Genomic DNA, 24,326 nt, shown 5'->3' with positions numbered 1-24,326 from the left:
CCTGAGTGGACTTTCGTGGGACGTTAGAATGCAGGACAACAATTTAGACTTCAAGTAGACATTCCTAATCAATTTAACCAGCTTACTCTACTGTTAGCTTTTTTGATAAACAAGTTAAAATTACTTTTTCTTCTTACTCAGTCTAAAAATAAAACAAACAAACAAATACAAACCAGACAATATAAATCTGATGATACGAAGTTCCAGAACTAAGAAAAATTCTCTTTGACTTGTCTTAGTTTGGAGGACAGGTGTCTGCTAAGAAAGGCAGGAGCCTTTCTTTGAAAATGGAGAATGTAAACCCCCTCCCTCCAAATCATTATAATTTTGAAATCAAACGGCTCTTAGGCAAAGATATGGGAATTAGGAATAACAGTTCTTTACCAGGGAAATTAAAATAGAAATACAATACTACAAAGAAACAGACCCCAAGCCCTGACAAAGTCAGAGTACAACTTGACACCCCGTCAGGCAGGGTGTTGGTAGCAGTTCGATTAAATGGTGGCTGTAGTCTTTTTGTAGTGACAGATGTGGTTCAGTTGAAGCAGTGCTCCTGTAGAAGGTGCAGTTTTCCTTTTGGAGGTCCAGTGATGATGTGGAGAAATCCAGCTTCCTTCTGGAGTCCAGTGGAGAAGGGGGGGCTACCTTGGTGTGCCCCACACCTCTGTTTTATCTTGGTAAGAAATGTTGGGCCCTTCCCCCTGGCTGGAGCAACTTCCAATGGGATGAAGTAATTTTATCAGTCACACTGTGGGACTCAGTGGGCCATTAGCAGAAAATGACTTGCTGGAGAGAGGATGGGTTGTGAAAAGACAAAGAACAATGCCCTGCCTGGTTTCAATGGATGGCCCATTAAGAGAACATCTCCTGCGGAGATAAGGATCACTGCCCCCACCCTCAACAGATGGTGATAGAATAGACCTTTTATCACACCCTGTATTGTAACCCAAGACAGACTTCAACAAGCCCCAGTTCTGGTCTTTGGCCTACCTCTGCAAGCAAGTCCATATTAACTGTACAAGTACACGGTGTAGTATCTGCCATAACTATACTTACACCAGCTTGAGTTACTGAACAATACAGGATTTGATTCTGTATAAAGCCCTCAGGCACATCTTTCACCAGCAACAGTGAGAATTTTGTCTGGGTAAGATACTCAGGTTCAAAATTGGTACTGGTAGCTCTAATTGTATGTCACATCAGAGTTCTTCTGTCAGATGTTATGAAACACTAATCTCTGACTACACAGTTGTTTTCTAGCTGTCATGAGTTCCCTGATAATCTCAAATATGGAAAGAAAGCACCTGAAAGGAACAGGGTGAACCATGGATCCACAGAGTGTTACAGATTTTGTTTCTTTTCTTTTAAGCTGTCTGGTTTGAAGGTCATAGAATCATGGGCTCTTTAATACTGGAGAAGACCTCCAAGATCACTGGCTCTACCCTTTGACTGAACATCATCATGCCCACTAGACCATATTGAAAAAGTACCACAACCACTCATTTTTTGAACACTTCCAGGGATGGTGACTTCACTACTTCTCTGGGGAGCCTTTTCCTGCTTTCAGTGAAGAAACTTTTCCTAATATCCAACCTGAGTCTCCCCAGCACAACTTGAGGTCATTTCTTCTTGTTCCAGTTACTTGGGAGAAGAGGCCAATGCCCACCTTGCTACAATCTCCTTTCAGGGAGATGTAGAGAGTGATATGGTCTCCTCTTACCATTCTTTTCTCCAGACTGAACCTCAGGTTCCTCAGCTACTGCCTGTAGGACAAATTGTCATCCTGTGGTTTACTGGAGACAATCAAGATTCTCAATTTTCAGGTATTTTTTACTAACAATAAATCAATCCATGATGATGCCAGAAAAGGAGGAGTCACATAAATTCACATAGTCTTAATATGTTTAACAGAATATTTAAATGGAAAACGTACATCCCTATTATCAGTGGTTACTGGTATCATAAATCAAGTCTGTTCTAATACTTGGGTATTTTTTGTTCTTTTTTATAAAACACATTTTTTAAGTCTATTTATTAGAAAGCCTGCTTCTAAGTTCTGCTTTTAATATGCTTTTTATAGACACATAAATTGTGTATATAAAAACACCTTTCTGAAATTCACTAAAAGTAGTGATACCTAAATTACCATACATCTCTTAACTCTCTTATCTACCTTACAGAAATGACAACCTCTGAAGCAGTCTTCATCCTCACATTAAGGGAAGGTATATGTGTAATTTTGCATAGTATGAAAGTACATCAAGCTTTCTGACACATCCTCTACAAGCATTCCAAAAATAGCAAGTTAAGAAACAAAATCTCAGCCCTTGTCCTGTTGGCTGTTAATAAAATCCCATCTGGTCACTTAGGAGTTGTGCCAACATTGCCACACAAAGAGCTTTTAAGCTGTTTGAATGTACAAGAGTCATTTGACAGCTTTTTTATTTACCTTTTTTTTGTCAAATATGCACCTAATAGTATACAGATGGCTAGGTTCTAACAAGTTTACTTGTGTGCAATCTCAAAACTAACCTTGAAAGTAAACTGCTGAGGTTTTGCTTTGGGGTGTTGCTTGGGTTATACCTTTTTTTCTAACATTCAGGATTGTTCAGTCTACTGCTGCTCCAAGTTCCTTATTAGGCAAATACAAAGTGAAAGTGAAAACTTGGTGCCTGGTTTTTCTAAAACTGCAAACATAGAAAGAATCTGCTCAACCTGCTCAGAGCCAACAGAATGGGAGAAGAGAATGGGAGAAGTCTCAGCAGACACCAAGTTAAAGACATGTTCACTGACAAAAATCTTCAAAGGGAAAGAAATCCCAGGAACCACTCTGGGCAATGAGAGAGACTTCAGCAGCAGATGGAGACTCTTCTTAGCATATATTATCTGTATATCTTTTAGTGCCAAAATCAGTTCTAGATTTATTCACCCAACATTGTGATAAAAGATGAGTATTTAACACAGAAAAATAAATTTCATGCTGCAATTTATATTCAAATTTGTATTGCAAGTCTTGCAGGGGTAATGTTGGTTACCCACTTCTGCATAATATAGCCAAAAGGGACAGGTGAAACAATACTGAATGGTCCACCAGACTCTCACCTCCAGGATCAGTTGTCTGGGATGCAAGAAATCCAGTCAGACAAGAATGCTATTTCAGTTACAAGAAGTGATTTAGAAACACTTTCTCCTCAATCATATCCCTCTACATATTTTAAATGAATCAAGTATAAAATCTTAAAGATATCAGTTTGTATCTTAAACCTCTGTAGGATAAGCACTCACTATACAGGTAAGGGTCTGATTCTATCGCTATTTATTGATGGGTAACTGAGTAGTCTTACACATCTGCATAAACTCTAAGGTCTTGACACAGAATGAGATAATAAAGGGAATAAACTTGAAAAAATGTAAAGTATCTTTTAAAATTAAGTTGTGGGCAATTCAACCAAATGAAGTTTTGGAAAGGATCTGAGTAGAAAGATCTTCTCTTTGGCATTCTCCTTCAATTCTTTACTTTGGATTTAATTAAAACTAGCTACTCCAATCTTCAAAGTTATAACGTATGATTAGAACCCAAAGAGTAATCTACTACAGAAAATAAAATGGATCTGAGTAGTGGAAAATAGAGACTAATCTAGGAAAAGCTGTGAATATTTAAGGAAAGACTATTATAGATGAAATAACAGAACATAACAATGTTTCTACACATATTGTGTAGCTATATTTTTGTTTTGTTTAGAGCTATGTTTTTAAAGGTACCTTGTCACCTTAAATGAGGATGCAATTGAAATAAATAATTAATGGAATCAGCTTTTTTACTCCTGGTCTGAGATCCTATATTTTTATAAGTTAATAACTTGAATTTCCTAGTCCTTTTCCAGGCAAAGATACTGTCTTGTTTGTTGGGTCTTCAAGCAGCTCATTTTAAATTCAAGGTTGATCAGAACACTCTAGCAAACCATTTTCTCCTGGTCCAGCTATCAATTTGAGTTTCTCTGTGGTAGCTGCTACTACAGTGTCTGGTGCTGAAAGAGTCCCCTTTGCCTGTCAGCTCTGTGAGAAACCTCTCTGGCATCCAACACAGAACAGTGACCAGATATTGCAAAGCCTGGGGGCTCACACAACACAGTTCAATGAAATCTCAGCAAGGAAAGTAAGTATTTACCCTGATATAATTATAAAGGTCATTACTCTATTCTTTTACATATAACACAGAAATAAAAATACAAAATAAAACCAGTTTTAAAAGGTAGCAATTAAATTAGCTTAGCAGTTCCTAATTAAAAAGACACAAGGCATTCTGTTATGCAACAACACTCATGCAAGTTCCATTTTCCTTCTTGACAAGATACTTATCCTAAACCAGCTGATCTACTACACTCATCCCTGCAGCTCTCTTTTTATGGAAACATGCAGTTTTCCCCCAATTCTCTATCTCAGCAGAAGGCTGAATTGCAGCCTCTGCATCTTGTCAGACTGGGGGACTTCACAACGGTGTTCTAAAGGATAAATATTCCTTAGAGATGAAGTCTTAATGGTGATTTCTGCTGTTCTCAGAGGACTTCAAAATTTGTGTTTAATTTGGTTTTATTTATTTTTCCTCAAAATTACTCAGAAAGTCCCTACTTTTAATTACAAGCTGCATGATAATTACAAACCATGCATGAAAGCTTTTAACCCTAAAGATACACTGTTTGAATTTGATGAGTGTGTACAAGTAAGTTCCTAATGGAAGTGACCTGCCATTTGTGTTACTCTTTTCAGCGAAAGTTTCCTAGAAACAGATTAGTTGCAAATCTAATAAGTGCCTCTAAACCCTTTTATTTACAAATGTCTTACAATCAAACACTCTTACGGTAGTAAGTACTTGTTTGCCTGTATTATCTTACCTAACATTACTTTCATCAAAGCATTTTTGTCCCAAGGAGAAAATCTGAGCAGAAAAGACTATCAAATAAAAATGCACCTTTCCACCTAAACATACAACTGTTAAGACCTGCAATAAAAAAAATTCCCTTTGATCATGGCAGAGCCAAGAGACAGTCTTCTTATGCCTTGGAGAAAAAGGCTTTTAGTATTCTCTAATGTCAGTGAAGGATATGGAGGAAATCATAGTAATTTCACGATTATAAGTCGCACCATTTTGACGAAAATTTTGGTCCAAACCCGGAAGTGGGTCTTATAATCAGGTGCGGCTTATATATGGACAAAGAATGAAAATTGCTGTTTTAGTTTGGAGGACAGGTGTCTGCTGAGAAAGGCAGGAGCTTCTCTTTGAAATGGAGAATGTAAACCCCCTCCCTCCAAATTATTATAATTTGGAAATCAAGGGGCTTTCAGGGAAAGATATGGGAATCAGGAATAACAGTTCTTTACTAGGGAAATTAAAATAGAAATACAGTACTACAAAGAAACAAACTCTAAACCATGACAAAGTCAGAGTACAGTCTGACACCCCATCAGGCAAGGTGTTGGTAGCAGTCCCATTAAATGATGGTTGCATCCTCCTGCAGTGACAGATGTGATTCAGTTGAAGCAGTGCTCGTGTAGAAGGTGCAGTTTCCCTCTGGAGCTCCAGTGGCGATGTGGAGAAATTAGGTTTTCCTTTGGAGTCCAGTGGAGAAAGGAGCTCCCTTAGTGTCCCAAAACCTCTGTTTTTATCTTGTTAAGAAATGTTGGGCTCTTCCCCCTGGCTGGAGCAACTTCCAATGGGATGAAGTAATTTTATCAGTCACACAGTGGGACTCAATGGGCCATTAGCAGAAAATGACTTGCTGGAGGAAGGATGGGTTGTGAAAAGATAAAGAACAATGCCCTGCCTGGTTTCAATGGATGACCCATTAGCAGAATATCTGCCATGGAGATAAGGATCACTGCCCCACCCTCAACAGATGGTGATAGAATAGATACCTTTTATCACACTCTGTATTGTAACCCAAGACAGTTGCTGACACCCAGATGTGCAGCTTATAATCAGGTGCGGCTTATATACGGACAATGAACGAAAAGGCGTTGACACCCGGAAGTGCGGCTTACAATCGTGAAATTACTGTAAGGAAGTTTTGGAAATCCCTGCTTCTTGCCTGATGAAATGCCACTAATCCTTCAATTTAGCAGTTTTGAAAAAATTACTAAAATGGCCTGAAATCAACAATACGCACTTTGGAGGCAGATTGTGGTGCCCACATATCATAAATTGAAGGCTACATTGTCAGCATCATTCATCTATAAGCTTTTAGGGTCAAAATGTACTCTAGAGTTATTAGTTTGCTTTTATATATATCATGTATAGCTTTAAACCTGTATTACTAAGATTAGCAGACATCTGTGGTTAATCCCTCTAGTGATAAATAGTTGCCTATTAATGAAGTTATTTATTCATCTAGGAATGCATAGGATGAAGAACATCGATAAAAACACTGCAGTGGTAGGATCAGCTCAGATCCTCTCTAAAGGAAAAGGATTCAACTGAGTCTTCATGTAAGACTGACATAAAAGAATCATATGGCAAAATTAAAATGGTGCACAAACTGCTTAATAGACCCCTTTTAAAATAAAGATTTCCGCCAAACCTACTAACGTTATGCACGACTGCTGTAGTTACAAGTAATCATTAACCTCTGCACAGCCTTTAAGACTTATTTTAGTAAAATTCATATACAAGAGTGACAATGCAGTAAACATGACACTGATGTTCTGAGGCAGCACATTACAGTACTTGCGCACAGCTGGGTAAATCACAATCCAAATGTTACAGTCCTCAAGTATGACTTCAAAAAACTGTGATTAAATTTTGAATGAGTGAGTTGATGCAATAGATATGCACTGAAAATACGGTTTTGGAGAGAGAAAGCAGCAGAAATGAGGGGGGGGAATCTCTAAAAGAAAGGGCTACTTTCTATGTCTTAAATCTCAGGACTCTTAATTAAACTGTTAATCCCTCATTCAATCAACTGTGTTTGGGCAACATCCCAAAAACAAGTGAAATGCTCCCAAGAGATACATATTTACAGGAAGCTCAATAATAAAGGCAAGACTTCTTTTCTTTTCAAAAAGAAATACATCTTTTAAAGACAAAAAAATTCTGCAAAATGTCACTCACTAGATTAACTTGCAAGTCATTTGCTTCCCCCACAAGCAGGATCTGACTGTGTGCAGAGCGGAGGAGTGCTTTGCTTTCACTGCTTAATAACCATCTCTCAGACTAGGTAAAGAGCCATATTGACAGAAACTGAAAGGGTCAGGTTCTGCACACAATCTGCAGGTCTCAAGGGTGAAGGGCAGATGGGAAGTACAAACAAGTCCTTGAGACACATTTCACAAGGGATACAAGGATCTGTGTCAACTCTCTACAGCTGCGCATTCTATGTCCCCAAATCAAGAATGTTCACTGTACGCTCAGAGACATTTATCCCACTGATGACCATGAAGATCCTGACTGATCCTGATATCACAGGGAAGGAAAAAGATCAAGTTCATATGCAGAGATAACTGTAGGAAGCCTACCTCCCATGGACTCTTACCAGACACCAGATTCTGGAGAGATACTACCTTTTTTCTTTTAAAGTTCCACAAGCATCTAGCTTAAGCCCAAATCCAGAACTCTCTTAGCTCTCTCAGGCAGCTTATTAACCAAATTCATATATTACTCTTACTGGTATCTCGGAGGGTATGGCTCTTCTAGGCCCTGATTCCAATGTGCTCTGTACAAACACAGGCAACAGAGGAATTCTTGGGAGAAAGAATCCAACACAAAGGACATGGCAAAAATGTGAAAGTGCCTTTTGTACATTAGTGTGAATGTGAAAACAAACCAAATGCTATCCTCTACCTGAAAGGATTTAAACAAAATTTATCCAAAACATACTCATATCAGATTTTTGTATTTTTCATGTGGATTGAAACACCTCTTACTTCTTCTGTTGAGACATATTTCATACTAGATGGTGCTTGAGCAACCTGTTCTAGTGAAAAGTGCCCCTGCCCATGGCAGAGTGCTTGGAACTAGATGACCTTTGATGTCCCTTCCAACCCAAACAATTCTATAATTCTATATTAAACAGTCATTGCATAAAACAAATGAGTAGTCACAGGAAAAAGTGCTGGAACTAAAACCATTTGCCTTTAAAAAATATGCCTTATCTAACACACTATGAACACATATCACTATTGGGTCTTATATCCTGATTGGTTTGAGGGTACGGCTTCAATTTCAGGCAGAGGGAAAACTTGGACTTTTGGAGCTCTTTCCTGCATAAACAGGTGCCTGTCCCAAGGAAGGCAAAGTTGGTAACTCAAGTGTGCCTTTTCCTCCATTTGCATTTGAAAAGAAAAATGTTTCAAACTTTCATAGAAAACATGCAGGCATCCAGCTCTAAAAAGTAATTTTGAGCCCTGCGCTTAAGGCAGAAATCATGCTGATCAGAAAATGGCATGCATATTAATTAAGGGTGATTTCCTGCTGAGCTTGGTAGTTCATCCTATTCTGGACTCTCCAAGCACTTTTTATTTACACAGCCAGAACTCTTGGCTCAGGTTTCTGAATGCCACACTGGAAAACAGCACCTAAAACTCAGAGCATATGTGAAATGCAGTCTGCCCCTAACCAGGCATCTATAGAGAAATTACCACTGCAGTATTCCAGATATTCATGGTATTTATTTCATACAGACTCTTAGGAGAACTGAGTTACTGATCAGCTGCCAGTCCTTTTGCCAACAGGAATGAAGGAAGCAGTGATACTTCAGAAGGAAGACACAAAAAACGGAAGTCAAAACGCAGCATGATTTTTGAGGCAATTCCTGACCAGCTCCTGCATGAAACAAGGATCTTTCAGCCTTAAGCATAACTGAGTGCACTTATTTATGGACTGGTAAAGGGTCAAGAGGCACTAAAAATCTTTGCAATGGCCTCTTAATAGTCTGAAAAACTTCAACAATGTGCCCTAGGCCATCCTCCACTTGCATCTTGCATGAACATTAAGGAACAGCACAGTCCTTTCTATGTCCTTTGTTTATAGTGTTTACACCAAGGAAATTCCTCTGTTCAGCATATATAACTCCCTCAGATACCGCCACAAAGAGACCACAGTTGAGGAAAGAATCTCTCTCCTAGTAAGCTTTGAGGTTGTTTTCTTCTCCTGAAACTTTTTGTTCACTATTATAATTCCTTTGAAAGTGGAAGAAAGCGGAAGTAGAAAAAACCAATAGTTCAGAAATTGTCACACTCTACAGGGTAAAGCTCAGAGACATTTCACGGAGCACGTGTATGGATTATGCAAACCAAAAGCTGTTGTCAATTTTAGCTACCGCAGATATGCTGATATTTTAATGAAATAAATAAAAGTATGTTTTTGTATCAGTAGGCACAGAGCAAAGCAGCTTTGTTGTTGGCCATATCCTATTTACTCACAGAAGCTGCATATAAGAATAATTTTTTTATTATAAATGTTTATATTTTACTTGTATTTTATTATACATAATACATAATATTATATATGATTATTGTTATATTTCACCTATAATCAGGTGAAATATTCTTCCTCTCCATTTTATTAACACATAAAAGCATCATATGGAATGTTATTGAATATTATTAATTAATGTAGTAAGCAATTAATCCTTAAAGCACTATTTATGAGAAAAATTGATAATTCAGTTATAAGAACAAGATATGAAAAGTCCTTCTCCTTCCTCAGGTGCCTTTGAACCAAGCAGCTGGGCACAATGAATAGTAGTTTGGTTAATGTTGATAATTTCAAATCTGCCGTAAATCCAGCACAAGGACACACTTAGCTCCTTCTATATCTCATGTAGGTATCAGACCTCAGACTAAGCACTCCCCCGCTCTATGCCAGCACTAAAAACTACTACTGCTGAAAAATCTACAATATCCCAGGAAACACATCTGGTCACCACCACCCCTTTATACTGAAGTCTGTCTTCTGTAATAATCTCTTGCAAAACAGTCCAGTCATGTCCCACTAGAGAAGTATTAAATGCCTCTGTCAAAAGGCACTATCCTCTGATCTAGTTGAGCAGAACTTTTGATTGTCCTACAGATCAACACCACAGGTGCTCTAGAAGGATAAAAACTGGAAGATGCTACCAAATAACTTTGCAAGGATAAATTCAGCTATCTTGGAAAAGCTTCCTTTTCCTCCAGATTGCCAAAAATTATTAACAAAGCAAAAAAAAAAAATTAGCAATATTACACAAGTAAAACCACAATGTATTGGGATAAATGAACTTAATTTGGGTAGAGGGTTTTACCTCTCTAATTAATACAGATATGGCCCATAACAGACAGACTGTGGACATGACTAAAGCATGGGACTCAGGAGAGCTCATAAGTACATGTTCTGGTTCATCATAGCTCACGTCAGAGAAGGTTCAAGGTATGCACTCTCCTTTGCTTAGCTGGAAAGGAACATGGTCACATCACAGAATCATAGAAACAGCACTGAAAGCTGTACTAAAATCCAAAGAGATTACATAAACAACATGCAGACAGGGTGGGAGCTCAGCAGAGCTTTCACGAGAATGACTAGGAGATTTGGATCCATTGGCTTCCCATTAATTGCTAGTGCAAGTCAATCTGAATGCATTTCTCATCAGCTAAAAAAGTAATGTAGCACAGAAAGAGCTGAAATCTTATTTAGGCTACACCTGATAATACACCTTTCATCCCCAGTGTGATTCTGCAGAATTAACTCTTGGTTGTGTAATAAAGGTTTGTCATCCTCTATCCACTTGCATTAACTTGTGTTTACTTGTAACTGTGGTCAGTGCAAGGCACAGGTACTTGTAGTAACCAACCTAGGTAATTTTTCACATGTACAAATTTTAACTATCTTTAATAAAGAAATACTGTTCTCTAATTTTAATTTTTCTGGAATCACAGTTATGAAGGGTTCATCACTGTTTTACATATTATCAAGAAGTCAAATATAAATCTGCCAGTCCAATTCAGACTGGCCGAACAGCAGATTTTGAGTATGCAGTTTGTGCTTGAAACCACTATAGCCTAAAGGCAGATACACATTTGTAACCTTTGCAAACAACACTGAATTTGCTGAAGAGCAATCCAGAGGCGCTGTTCAGTAGCCTGAGGACTGGATCAACAGAAGTTTCCTGAAGTTCAACAGGGGAAAGTGTTGAACAGAATAACCCTCAGCAGCAGCGCAGGCTGCGAACACACTGTTGTAAAGACCCAGGGGTTACAGGGGATGCCAAGTAAAACATGAGGTAGCAGCATGTTCCCGAAGTAAACAAAGCAAACCGTACAATGGTTACATTAGGAGCGTGACCAGCACATGGAGGCTCTGCTTGATGCCTGCAAGGATTTGTGTCTCCCACAATTCTAAGTCTGGTTTTGTATGTCCCAGAACAAGGACATTGCAAAACTGGGCAGAATTATCAAAATGGTCATGTTCCCTCAACTCACGATGTGTAAGAACTTGGGGGCCTCTTCAGTCAGGCAAGAGGAGGCTAAGGGGGAACTACATTGTGACACATTTCGCACCTTGAAATCTCTATTAATGACACAATGTCACAATAGAAAATCACATTTTAGGAGCAAATGTTTTCACATGTATCAAACCAATATTTCTTCTGCATGGCCTCCTTTCATTTGTTATGTTACTTGCTTACTTTCACATTTCAGAGGTCAAGGTAAAAACTAGTTTTCACTTAATTTCTACTTCCCCATCTAGGTCAATCACAATCTTCTGCAATATGTTAACTTAAAATCCTGCACAAGAATGGGAGTAGAAAGGAAGACAACTTTTTACATTCCACTGTCTTGGTCTTGTTGTCTCCCCTTTTTTAAAGAAACTGATGGGAGGGGGCTAAATTTAAGCTTTGTTCTATTTACCTGCTTCACTTTTTATGCAATTAAACAATATCTTCACTCTTGCAATTAGAAGGTGATTTAGATGAATTAATGTTTATAGATACTTCTTCAGAGGGCATTTTTTTAAAGACAAGTCAGAGTTCTCTTTTCAGCAACTGTTTGACACCCTTTGCTGGCATGTCTACATTTTCTCTCTAATACACGAGAAGTCAGATTTTCTCATCTTTATCTGACAACATGATACACCAAACTGACTTGCCATTTGAGAATACAACTACAGTAATTTCACGACCATAAGGCGCACCGGACTATAAGGCGTACCCCCCCAGAGTCGGCAAAATTCACAACTTTGTAGATCAGATAAGGCGCACCGGACTATAAGGCGCACTTTTTTTTTGCAGTGAGGCTCCGCCCCCAGCTCACCCCACACGGTTGCTGGCCGAGGCCCCGCCTCAACCCAGTAGCCATTGGCTCCCGGGCCCGCCTGTACCGGGCAGGGGCGGTGCCATGTGCCTTCGGGCCCCCCTGGACCCGGTGGCCATGGGCCCCCGGGACTGCCTGGACCCAGGAAGGCGGGTGCCACGGGTCCCCTGGCCCACCTTTACCCGGCAGCCATGGGCTCCCAGGACTGCCTGGACCCGGGAAGGGCGGTGCCGTGGGCCCCCTGGCCTGCCTTTACCCAGTAGCCATGGGCCCCCTGGCCCGCCTCCACCCGGCAGGGGCAGTGCCGCGGGCCCCTGGGCCCGCCCCCAGCCGGCTGCCGTGGCACTTCCGGTTCCCCCCATGGCTCACAGCTCACACTTCCGGTTTGGCATATTTCGCAACTTTGTACATCAGATAAGGCGTACCAGACTATAAGGCGCACTTCCGGGTTCGAGGGAAAATTTTAGTCAAAAGGGTGCACCTTATAGTCGTGTAATTACTGTAATTCCCCTGTGCCACAAATTCTCCAGTGTACTAAACTGCTGCAACTTTTTCTGGCTTCCACAGATGTGAGCCACTGCAAAAAAACTCCCAGTCTGTAGATCATAAAGCCATTAATTCTACCAAACACTGATGAGTATTGAAAGATGATACTTCGACAAGTCATCTCCAATATGAAGGCACTATGGGCATCATTTTATTATGCATCACTTAATTACCCATTATCCTTTGGTCATATATGCTCAGGCAGAATATAAAAGCTACAGTTTGGGCCCAAATAACATCTTAAATCAAATCTGCAGTCTCTATGCATAATACAGGGCAATGGGGAGCTGAGGCTATAATCTGACTACACTGAGGTTTCAGCAGCAAAGCTGGTTTCAACAGATTACCTTTTCTAAATGCTCAGCAACCAGGTCATTTAAGGCATTGCAATACAGCGTCACTTAAGCCTCCACCACACGTAAACTTGTCATTTGATAGAGTTTTCTGTATTCAATTTAAAGTCATGTATCAGCACTGAATATAAGTTTTACTTTCATTAAATTAATGCTTCAATGCCTCTTTATAAGCTGTGTTGAGCATGCAGATCTTTCATGTCAAAGCAACCACACACTTTTGTCTGATGGTTTTACATTACCCTTAGATTATATTAGATGAAGCAACTGAAACATCTAGAATGAAAAGATTCAGATGATATGCTGAATTCTGGGAACAAATTAGTTCTCAGATCCAGAGCAGAGTAATATGCTCACCTAAACAAGCAGAACTGGGCTTCTAAACTTGAATGGAGTCCTGGAAAGTTAGAAGGTAACCAAAGTCCAACACCAACAGGTGCTACATGATCAAAGCCCCAGCGGTACAGATTCTGTTACATAAACACAACCACCACAGTGGACATCAAAGCCCCATTCTGGTTGTTCTTTGAGATCCTGACAAGTGAGTGTTAAAACAAATACTGTTGAAACACAAATATTTTTATTCCAAATTGTGAGCAAACCCAGAAGAGCCCTCTTTGTCATAAAGCTCTTTTTGCAAGAAGTCAGGGAGCCAAAAGGAATTTAAAAATCAGGGGCTTGAGTTTTCAACTTTGATATCTACTCCTTGATCCCAGATTTACATCTCTGCCCAAAGAGAGTCTAATCTTAAGCTGGAAACAGGCTCCTCAGCATACTGTAAAATGTAAAAATATTGATTGTGAAAAAAAAAAGCTTCTGTTGATGGGAAAAAAATAATAGGCTCATCTATATATTTTTCAAAAAAATAAAAAGGGTCAAGCAGAAAAGGCTTGTGTTTCAAAAAACCTGCCAAAACTAAGTAAGTTTTAAAATGTGCTTATTGACCAGCTCTTAAAAATCCAACAAGGTCTTTATGTACAGCCAAATATGGTGTTTTGTTGATAACAACTTCTGATTTTCAAAATAAAGCAGTTTAAATAGTTGCTAGGTACCCTCACTTTACCTAGATATACCTCACTGTTGTGATCACTGAAGTACAGAAAACTGCTCAGAAGTGGAAGAGGTAAAAGCAGACTAAAAACAATCCCATAGTACCCAGCAGTTGCTTTTTATCAGAAAACCTATTTAACATCAATTTAAAAAAAAGGAAAACGTAAAACAGGCCACCCCTTGCTTAACTGAAGTGCTGCATTATCTAGGGCATTTCTTTCTCCAGCCATCTGTTTTGAGCTGGGTGCATGCACTGAACTCAAATTTTATGTTCACAAGAGAACTCTACCAGTTTCTTCCAGAGACTGAGTGAGAAGTCTTAAATTCTACCTTGTTCTCAACAGCAGAAAAAAGAACAGTGATACCTTGAAAAGGAAGAAGTTATGACCTTCATAAAGATAAGCAAACACTTCAGATCATGTCTGACATGAAGCTGCATTCCAAAGAAATGTACTGAATTGTTTTTTGTTTGTTTCCACCATTCTTGCCTTCGGAGAAGTAGGCATCCAGACTAATGTATGTGTGATTGTAAGCATAACAAGTAAAAGTCTTGCAAAGACAAATTCCTAACATTTTCTGGGAATATCAGAAAGCATCAAAAGCCATCACCTAACGGCTACAAAGTGAATTTCGTTCTGAAAATGCAATTTTTCCTTTTTCTCTATGCTGCTACAAGATAGAACAAAGGTCACTGTATGTAAATTAATAGCTTATGGCACTGTGCTTACTGTTCCTTTTACAGGAAGATGTTCTAACATGATGATCTTCTTGTTAAATCGGTTTCTTCTTTGATATAACAAATTATATAAACTACATAATTCCATCCATTTGAAAGAAAAATCAAGTTTACTGAATCATTTTATCCATCATCAAATATAGTTCTTTCTTCATTTAGCAAGTTCCTTCAGAGGCCATGTATTAGCAGAGCACCACATCAAGGAATAGAATACATGTTAAAAGTGCTTCCGATGGTCAAAATCAGTCCAATGTCTGCATTCCTCCCCCAGCTGCATAAACTGGGGAGTCAATATTACTATGTCATGAAAGAGTGGAGTGACCCATGGCATTTTACATGATTTCACCAAAACAGGACAGTTTAAGATGTAGCACAGCTAAGTCAAAAACAGCAGGAGCCCAATTACTTCAGTGGTAGTCAGTATGGGCTTTGTGGGAGTACAAGAATGCTGTATAAATAGCATTTACACAAATAGGGCTCAATTCTGTACAATTTCATTACTACAAGATACATTCTTTCATATATTGTCACCTATTGTATATTAGGTAGACCTGAACCATGATTTTAAGCTGTTTGCAAATAATTTGATATGTAACCAAAGAGAACATTAAAAAAAACCACAAAACCAAAACACTTCAAAAGCTCTTGAAATTACAAAGCTAAGGACCAGTTTTTAAATTCTTTCCCTAACAAAGATGGTGAAAAGGGAATATGGTAGAAGAAACTGTCATGTATTTAACTAATAAAGAAAGAATCTGATGAGGAGGGATTGTGAGATAGGAGGGAAGATGGAAAAGAAGAGGTAACTGGAAGAATATGATGTAGAAAACCGGGTAATAAAATAAAGAAGTCTAAAAGAATAGGAAAGCTGTGAAAAGTGAGGACAAAGAGTAAAAAAACCCAAAAAACAGTATTAGGCAAACTAGAAAAGAATTGAATGAATACACTGTAACATCAGATAGAGATATGTGGGTTTTGCCTGGAAAGCATACACTGTATTTTGGGCACTACTGCACATAAATGTATTGATGACTATCTTTGATTCAACTGAGGCACTATCTTGCTGTAAATGGGTAATGGGATTTTCACTGCAAAAGCATTAAAAAAAGAGAGCCAACCCTGTTGCCCCCCAAACCTGTTCGATTCCTGCCAGCAACTCCTTGCATACATGTTCCTCCTCTTTCTCTCAATCACCAATGCTTCCCTGCTTTTCCTGTAATTCCATATGGCAGCAGCCAGCATGTCTATATATTCTCCCTGAGTTTTGCAGAGAAACTGGTAAGAAAACCTGAGAAGCTTTGCAGGATGAGAGCGAATTTGTATTTGTATTAAGTGTATTAGTGGATTTCTAAATTCAGTTGATTGTACCAGACATTTTTACAACAAATGTGTTCACAGACTGGTTTTCTGTTCTGGCTGTCCTTTTTTTCCTCCTACAGAACAACACCCTGATCCTAAAATCAGTTCTAGGAAATATTGTGGCTCCCAGTCACTTGAGGGAGAAGAAAAAAGAGAGAACAGCAAGTAAGAAAATGCCTCATAACTGTTACACTGCTGCTGCTTCTCCTCTTGATGGTCACATTCACTTACTGCATTTCCTCTTAACTTGCTCACTGAAGTTCAGGCATGGTGTCTTAGGTATTTAAACAGCAGAGTTCTACCATGACCAGTGGTCCAGTGTGGTCCAGAGTGCACACTGAAGGACTGCTGAAGGAAGTGGTCAGATACAGAAGATGCTATTAGCAATACAGCAGACACAGAAGACTGACTTCAGTCAGTTCCTCCAAAGGCCCAGGAGGGGTAAGTTAAACATTCTGTGGACAGGGAAGATTTAGATAAGAAAGATGTGTACAATCCCACTTTGGTTTTAAAACCCTTTTCTCTTCCCATGCTTTGTTCCTGCTGTCAAGATAAAACAGCATTTTGATTTAAGAAATCATTCCAAAGCCTTCACATAGCAAAAGCAGCTATTTGGCAGTACTGAACTCAAGCTTTGCCTGCAGGGTACTGGGTGCTGTTGACAGTGAACAGGATGGGATTTCTCCAGAGGAAACGGATACGGGAATGAACTTAGCGAGGCCAAAGCAAGGAGAAGATACCTTACTGGTCCTGTAAATAGTGGCGTGTACTTGTAAGGTTGCATTTAAGGTTAGGTAAGTTAAAATCGTCTAATTAAAGTCACTGGACTCTTATATCCAACATCAAAGACAGGAAGCATTTCTAAATACGCTCCCAAGAAGAGTTCCCAGCTTCTGGAGAGCAAGGCACCCTCAGCAACAGGCAGAGCTCTCTAAGCAAACACTTCACTCACTCCAGAGACTATAAAGGCTTGCAGGTGTTCACGTTGTCTGATTTTGGCATTTATGTGAAAGATCTAGGCTAGCAGCATTTTCAATTTCTGTTCACAAAATTAATCCATATGGTACAATTTTAGTTCCCAGCCTGGCTATAATTAAGTGCAAAAGGGGTAGAACAGAGTTTGTCCAGTGCTGAGTATGAGAGCTCTCTTCCAAGTGTAGACCTCTTATGTACAGAAGGTAGGATGAGAGAAAGGTGAGTACTCTGTCGTACATGGTGTTCTCTCTGGACTGATGTATTCCAGAGGTAAAGGCAATTACTGAAAGGTAAAGAAGGCAATAAGAACAGGGTTTTCAACTGCAGGTTTTGTGCCCTGATGCTGCATGCTAGGACATCATGAAGGCCATAAGCACACAGGCAGCTGACAGTGGAAATAAGAACTCAAGACTTCCACGAGATGCTGAGCTGTTACCTCCCCAGGTTCCCCCAAGCACAAGTCTGTTCCCCACAGGCTCACTGGCAGCCCTGGCAAATTTATAAAGGGTTTTGTTCAATCCTCATCACGTCACCCATCCTACAATGCTTAGCTACTTTCCTCCTTCAATCCCAGTCTTCTCAGTCTCCATCTCTCTATCCAGTCTTACTCCCAATATATTTGCAGAGTAGAGAAAGGAAATTAGAAAGAAGGACTGCTATTCACCATGTGAATTTAAGTACTTGGTTAACTGGATTTAATCAGATACTGAAGACTTGTCAAACTTGAGTAAAATGATAGGAAGGGTCAACAAAAAATTTAAATTATACATAAGTTTTGTATATGTCTTCAAAATCACAGTGTCCATCAGGCTGCTAAGTATCAATGGATGGAACCAACTGATGAATTCAAACACAGATAACTTTCATGAACCCCCCACCTGAGTTATCACTAACACAATGAATAGCTCAGTGCTCTGATAAAGGTCAGAACTGACAAATGCCTCAGATGTTCCTATAATACACAACTAGGAAGCAGTAAGTTTGTATGAGCTGGTAAATATGAAGGAAACGGGACCTACTGTTGAAGTGGATCACTAAAAAAGTTTCCTTTGCAAGAGTGTGATTTTAAAACATTTTATTTCCCCTGATTTTCAAATGTGCAAATGCGATTTTTATAATACATTTGCCTAACCAGGAAACAGAAATCGTGAAAGTATTTATTTTAAACTGCAAAGTTTAACACAACTTTATACATGCATCCACATTGTCAATTTATGCATACTTTTAATTTCAACTACTTCAGACGTACACCCATTTTTCCCCGACATTTCTTATCATAATTTGTGGAGCTGTATCTGAAAGTGCTTCAGGTGAGAGATAGTTCTAAGACACATGCCTTGCCTGTGCACACTTTACACTTGTACAGTCAAGGCATGCTGTAATTACTCGCAAGTCCCAAAGCATCCTGCACTAAATTCTGTCTTCTACCTGGAGATAAAATGAACAGCAGTTATGTGGTTTATAGATTTGACAAATTCTTCTGGGCATCTGCCAACTTTGTATTCTACTTGAACTATAGCTTAAGAACCATGTGAGATCACCAGGGTTTCTGCACAACTTCAAAGCTCCCTAAGCCAGAGTCATGCAGTTCTCAGGCTGAACAAACATTGCCAGGCTCCATGCACAACTTTGAGGCTCCTTGAACCACAGCCACTTGTTCCAGAGGGTTTACAAATTCTATTAGGCATATCTGGAGCACACATAAATTCTAATATACATCAGCAGTGCTTTTACACTAAAAGGAACTTCAACATTCAGAAATACATGGCTTTTAACTACCATTTTACTCCACCAAAGCAAATTTCATTTGGTTTCCATTATAATAAAATCTGTAAATAAAAACAATTTTCTATACCATATTTAACAAAAAGAGGCCCTGGGAGATTGTCCTTTCAGTGAAAGCTGCTACTTATAAAATCCCTTCAAAGAAAAAGCTCCTTGTCTAATTAAAATTCAAACCACCACCAGAAATTAGCTGTAGAACACATATTAACATTTCAAGACACCTAATTTCCAGAAGCTTAGATGTAGTTCCTAATCTATTTTAGCCTGGAAACAAGTTAGCATCTGAAACTTAATGCCTTCAATAGTATCAAGACAGCCGGAATGCTCATTTTCTCGAGCACAGCATGTGAACAGACCCAGGTGGACCAGTCAGCAATGAAAAGTGGGTTTTATCTTACATAAGTAACTAGGTCACTGTCTAATGTCCCTTTGTTATTCTAAAACATGAACTTCATCCTGTCACAGAGTTAAGAAGGGATAACAACCAACCTCCTTGACAGATGCCACAGAAGAAGCTCCACAGCCTTCTCTCCTGTTAAACAGTTAATGACATTATTTTCCCTTTTTTATGAACACATACTTGTTTATGCTAATCTTTACTTTTTTGTTTTATATATTTATATAAAAATAAATTCTGAAAACTTCCAGAAATAATTCAGCTTTACTTGGGAAAGATGGAAAACTACAATGAGTCTTCTCAAGGACTGTCTGCAGCATACAATTAGTAGTATGAAAAAACTGAAAGTAATAACCTGATTTTATTTACATTATCCTAGCTATTTTCGTTATTTTGGGGGGAGGGACATAGAGTAGAACTCCTTCCTTCTTCCTCCTATTTCTGTCTTCTTTTGTTCTTTTCATCCACCCTTAGTTCTAGTATTTCTCTCCTTCCATGCACTTCCCTTATGGGATTTTTTGTTCCCTTCTATTCTTGTCTTGGTAGCTCTCTCATTTCCATTATTACTGCTTTTGTTTCCTTCAGGTTTCAGCTGTTCTGCCCTTTCCTCTTTCAGTTTGACGGTACAGAAAGCCAGACGTTCCTCACAGACTTCTGAAACTAACTCTGAATCTTCTGTTCCCAGGAAACATACTTGTGAGTGAAGCCTTTAACCTAAAGCTAGAGACAAAATTGGTTGGTTTCAGTCTCACATAGCAGCAGCAGATCACAAAAACTGGCCTGATCACAGGAACAGTTATTCATTGAGGAAGGTCAGTTAGAAGTAACCTAACCTTTCTGGCTGCTTTAAAAGCACAATTCAAGGAACATTACTGAAGCAAAAGATGCACTCTAAAAGCAGTTCCTTCTCTGTTTGTTTTAAAGAGAAGACTTTTACCAAAAGCAGCCTCATTTTTTCAAAACTGGTACCAACCCTTTATACTGGCTTAAACTGGCTGGCTAGAACTAATATGCTGGTAGTGTTAGAAGTCTCGTTGTTTTAGCAAAAACATTCATGGAATTACAAATTCTCTTTTTGTGCAATTGACGTATCTCTTGTCAGATTTAATTTCATTTAAGAAAACTAGCAAAAGAGCTCAAGATGGAAGACCTTTTCCCACTAATTTTAATTTATATCACCTAAAGCTATTGATTACATTTTTTTTATCAAAAGCAGGTTGGTCTGCTCTATCTTCCCAAAAGCAATTTTGAACACAGCTACACCTGAAGTTTCCATCCTCCTGCCTCCTCAATTTCACGAGCCATCATCCTGAAGATGGTTTGTTACACCCTGCTCTGTGGTTCAGTTTGAATTCAGTGTTTCACAACCACCAGGCTGGTAGCACATGCTAATTCTTCAGGGAAAGCAGGAGAGAAAATTGAATATATCTGGGAAAAGAGCAATAATATAAATCTTTGTTCTGACAACTAAGTGGACAGTACTAAAACAAATCCATCTTCATTGCAGACTTCCAATCTTACAGATTTTGTCACTGAGCCTTTAATGCTAGGTACTGTAAAGAGAGCCTAGCAGGTTGCTTATGCAGTTTGTTGCCCAACTAAACACCAAAGTCTGAGCAGAGGCTGCCTTCCATTTCCTGTTAACAAGACCAGGACTCTCAAAATGGAAGAATATTTTTTTATGAGCTTTCACTATTACAGACTCTAACAGACACTTCAAACAAAGTGGTAAGTGCCATGAAAACAATTGTATCCTGTATTAGTATTCTGCATACAAACTCTCATACGTGGTGTTTTTCAATCTTTTGGGCTCAATGGATCACTGCTGAGTGGTTAAATTGTAACAGAGTTCCTAATTTTTATTTCATTAATTTACATCCAAGGAATAATTGCAGCCTGCTTACAATAACCACCATAGGTCATTGCTCTAAAATGGAAAGATTTTCTTGGATACAGAGTGATTGCACGAGCTTACCAGTTGTGTATTTTTGAGGTTAAAAACAAGAATTGACTGAGGAAAGGGACCGTTCATTTTGAAAATGAAGCATTACATTAGTAAGTGAAAAGTAAAAGCTTTGTGTTTTTATAACAGAAATAAAGTATTGGTGGTGTACGTGTCACCTAAACTATTAAAAGTTCTCTATTGCCAGCTCTGCTTAAGGCCTTCTACCTCTCAAAGCCAGAAGTTGAATAGTGTTCAAACTCTACTCAGACACAGCTTTACAAATTACAAATGCAAGCAAGGGAAGTTACAATTTTGGAAAGAACCTGTGTTAGTGAGAGAACAGAGCAACCCCTCAGGAGGAAACCACTGCCATGGAAATGTCTTCATAGGAACAACACACAGAAACAGTGTAGCAGAATTTTCTATATTTCTATACAGTTTAAATATTTCTATGCAGTAAAGATAAGGCAGATCCATGTATGCACAACAAGTATTTTTAACTACAGAAATCTTTTGATTAGACTTAGACCATATCTGCTTGAGTTTCCACGCTACATCTTTAGTATACAAACCAACTAATACTACACCAGTCTTCATAAATACTGAAAAGACCATATGCTTCAATGTAAGGTATCACTGCACTCTCTGCCACAAACACTTGTTTGTTGAGTATGATTTCTGGAATGATATAAAAGCCATTGGAAGAACAAATGCATCCCTGATTTAATTGTAAAGATTTTCAGTTTTTATGCTATGTGTTACCAAAAAGAAAGCTATAACCTGAATGAGGGAATCTACTGCATTGACTGTATATGCATAAACATAGATCTTAAGACATGAAAAGTCATTACAGTTATCAGTCAAGGTGAAACTGATTACAATCTTTGCCACTCACAAGAGCTGCTGCAGAGGCTATTTACAGTTTGCTTTGATTTTAGAGACAGTGGAATCAGACCCTGATATGTGAAGAATAGGAAAAGCCCAAAAAAACCCTTCCTCGGTATTTTCACAAGCAATCTCCGTGGGCAATTATGGACAGGTGCTGACAGAGTCTACAGGTATGTTATTTCAGTCTTCCTGAAAATAATTATAACTACTCTTACTTTTGCAGCAAGATTTTGTAGCAGATTCTCAAGCTATTTACAAACTTGCCTCCAACTGAAGTGTAATCTCCTCGAAAAAGGAGTGATGTGCTCATTCTGCACCAGCATTTTAAAGCAAGTTTTAGCTGATGCCCTGAAGTTATTTTCGGAAGCCAAAAAACCTAGATTTTGACCAGAATGATGAGATTAATAGTCTTACTTGAATGGAGACAGGAAGTATAGGCAAGCTAAATTTTGCTGCTTTGCCTTTTCAACCCCCATGAAAATGAAATCTTCACTACATTGTTAGAGTTGAACCTAACTCTGATGAAATCTGACAGTTATTCCTCATGCCTGACCCTGGCAGCTTCTAGTTTGAGTGATTCTCCAAAGCTTTTCCATTGCTTTAAAGGAGTTAAATATGAGTTTAATCTCATTTCACAACCAGAAAAACTGAGGCACGGCAACAGCTTCCTTCCATGGAAACTTCCAGTTAAAAGTGAAAGATGCATGTGATCTGCAAAGAAACTACTGATATACCTAAGGCCACAGGAAGTGCTTATGTCAAATCCCCGAGCCGAACTCGGGAGCTGCCACCTCCTTAGCCTGGCTGTGAACCATAGCTGCTCACCCTCTGGACCTGCAGCCTTGATGCCACCATCACGTTTGGCAGACTGGCTGGGGCTTTGGCAGCTCAACGTGGGCACCTCCTACCCATCCCTAGGATCTACACTGCAGCCAGATTTCTGGAAAATCTGTTTTATGGTGGCTGCTTCATATCGGGAGGGCTGTAGCTTTGTGCAAGAGAATGGGGTGGAGAAGGCAAGAGAAATTCACCAGCTGCTCTGTTAAAAAATCCCAAATACCATGCTTCCTGCTCTAGTGTGGCATTTGTTGGGCACTCCATACAAGTGTCAATCAGTGTGAAACTACTTAATTTATAATCGAAAGACAAAAAAGGGAGAGGTAACATGGCTGCGTTTTCAGGCATGATTAACGCCCTAAAAGACCGAGAAATACGAGGACGCTTGTCTTCCTCAAACAATGAGCAGAGATTATAAAACAATCTAAGCGTACTACCCCAACTTATCTCCATTATGCAAACAGTAACTAGGAAAGCGTCCTGGGGGTGCCTTACATAACTCCGTGCTCTGAGCCCCCTTTGGCGCCCGGGGAGTTAATCCTTCCCTCGAGCCCGAAGCAGCCCCGGCTCCGCCGGTGCCATGCGGGAGCCGCCCGGGCTGGGCGGCGGCGGCGCAGCGGTAGCCGCGGAAACTTTGCGCCGCAGGGGCCGGGCAGCGGCCGCGGCAGCGCCGGGCGGGCTCGGCAGAGCCCCGAGCCTCCTCCCCGGCAAAGTTGCACCAGCCACCCCTTCCCGCCCGCCGGAGACGAGCGGGCGGCGGCCTCCGGGGGCGGAGGGGCGGCGGCAGAGGCTGCACAGCGCGGAGCTGGGGCGACTTACCCATGGTGCCGCCGCGGCCTCCTCCTCCTCCGCCTCCTGTGCTACTGCTGCTGCTCCTGCAGCCGCCGCCTCTCCGCCGGCGCGGAGGGAGGCGCGGGACGCGTGTGCGCGGAGCGGGCGCGGCGCGGAGCCTGCGTGCGGCGGGCTATGAGTCAGGGCAGCACATCCGGGCACGGCCGGGATCACCCCGCCCGACGGCCCGCCCGGCCGCACCGAGCCGCCGCCGCCGGGGAAGGGCGGGAGCCGCGCAGGGAACGAGGGAGGAGGCGGCGGGGGCCGGCGGCAACGCCCCCAGCTGGGGGGGAGGCGGCGCGGGGCGGGCCCGCTCCCAGCGCGGCTGCCGCCCCTCGGGCCTCC

At 40.2% G+C, this 24,326-nt stretch overlaps 1 protein-coding gene across 4 annotated transcripts in view; it reads right to left on the bottom strand.

Moving 5' to 3' along the window:
• Positions 1–24,101, bottom strand: part of RAP1GDS1 (Rap1 GTPase-GDP dissociation stimulator 1) — a 96,478-nt gene extending 72,377 nt beyond the window's left edge. Inside the window, exons 1-2 of one of the 4 annotated variants that reach the window (XM_033059838.2) lie at positions 23,970–24,101; positions 8,696–8,815 (exon numbers count right to left, since the gene is read on the bottom strand). In XM_033059838.2, the coding sequence (XP_032915729.1) occupies positions 8,696–8,815; positions 23,970–23,973 (124 nt within the window). In that variant the 5' untranslated portion in view covers positions 23,974–24,101. The remainder of the gene's footprint in view (positions 1–8,695; positions 8,816–23,969) is intronic. The other 3 variants (XM_033059836.2, XM_033059839.2, XM_033059837.2) reach the window with 3 other exon arrangements.
• Between the last annotated feature and the right edge of the window lie 225 nt (positions 24,102–24,326).

The sequence above is a fragment of the Catharus ustulatus genome, chromosome 5 (assembly GCF_009819885.2).
Source record: "Catharus ustulatus isolate bCatUst1 chromosome 5, bCatUst1.pri.v2, whole genome shotgun sequence".
Lineage (NCBI taxonomy): Eukaryota > Metazoa > Chordata > Aves > Passeriformes > Turdidae > Catharus > Catharus ustulatus.
This window is presented reverse-complemented; position numbering and strand designations above follow the sequence as displayed.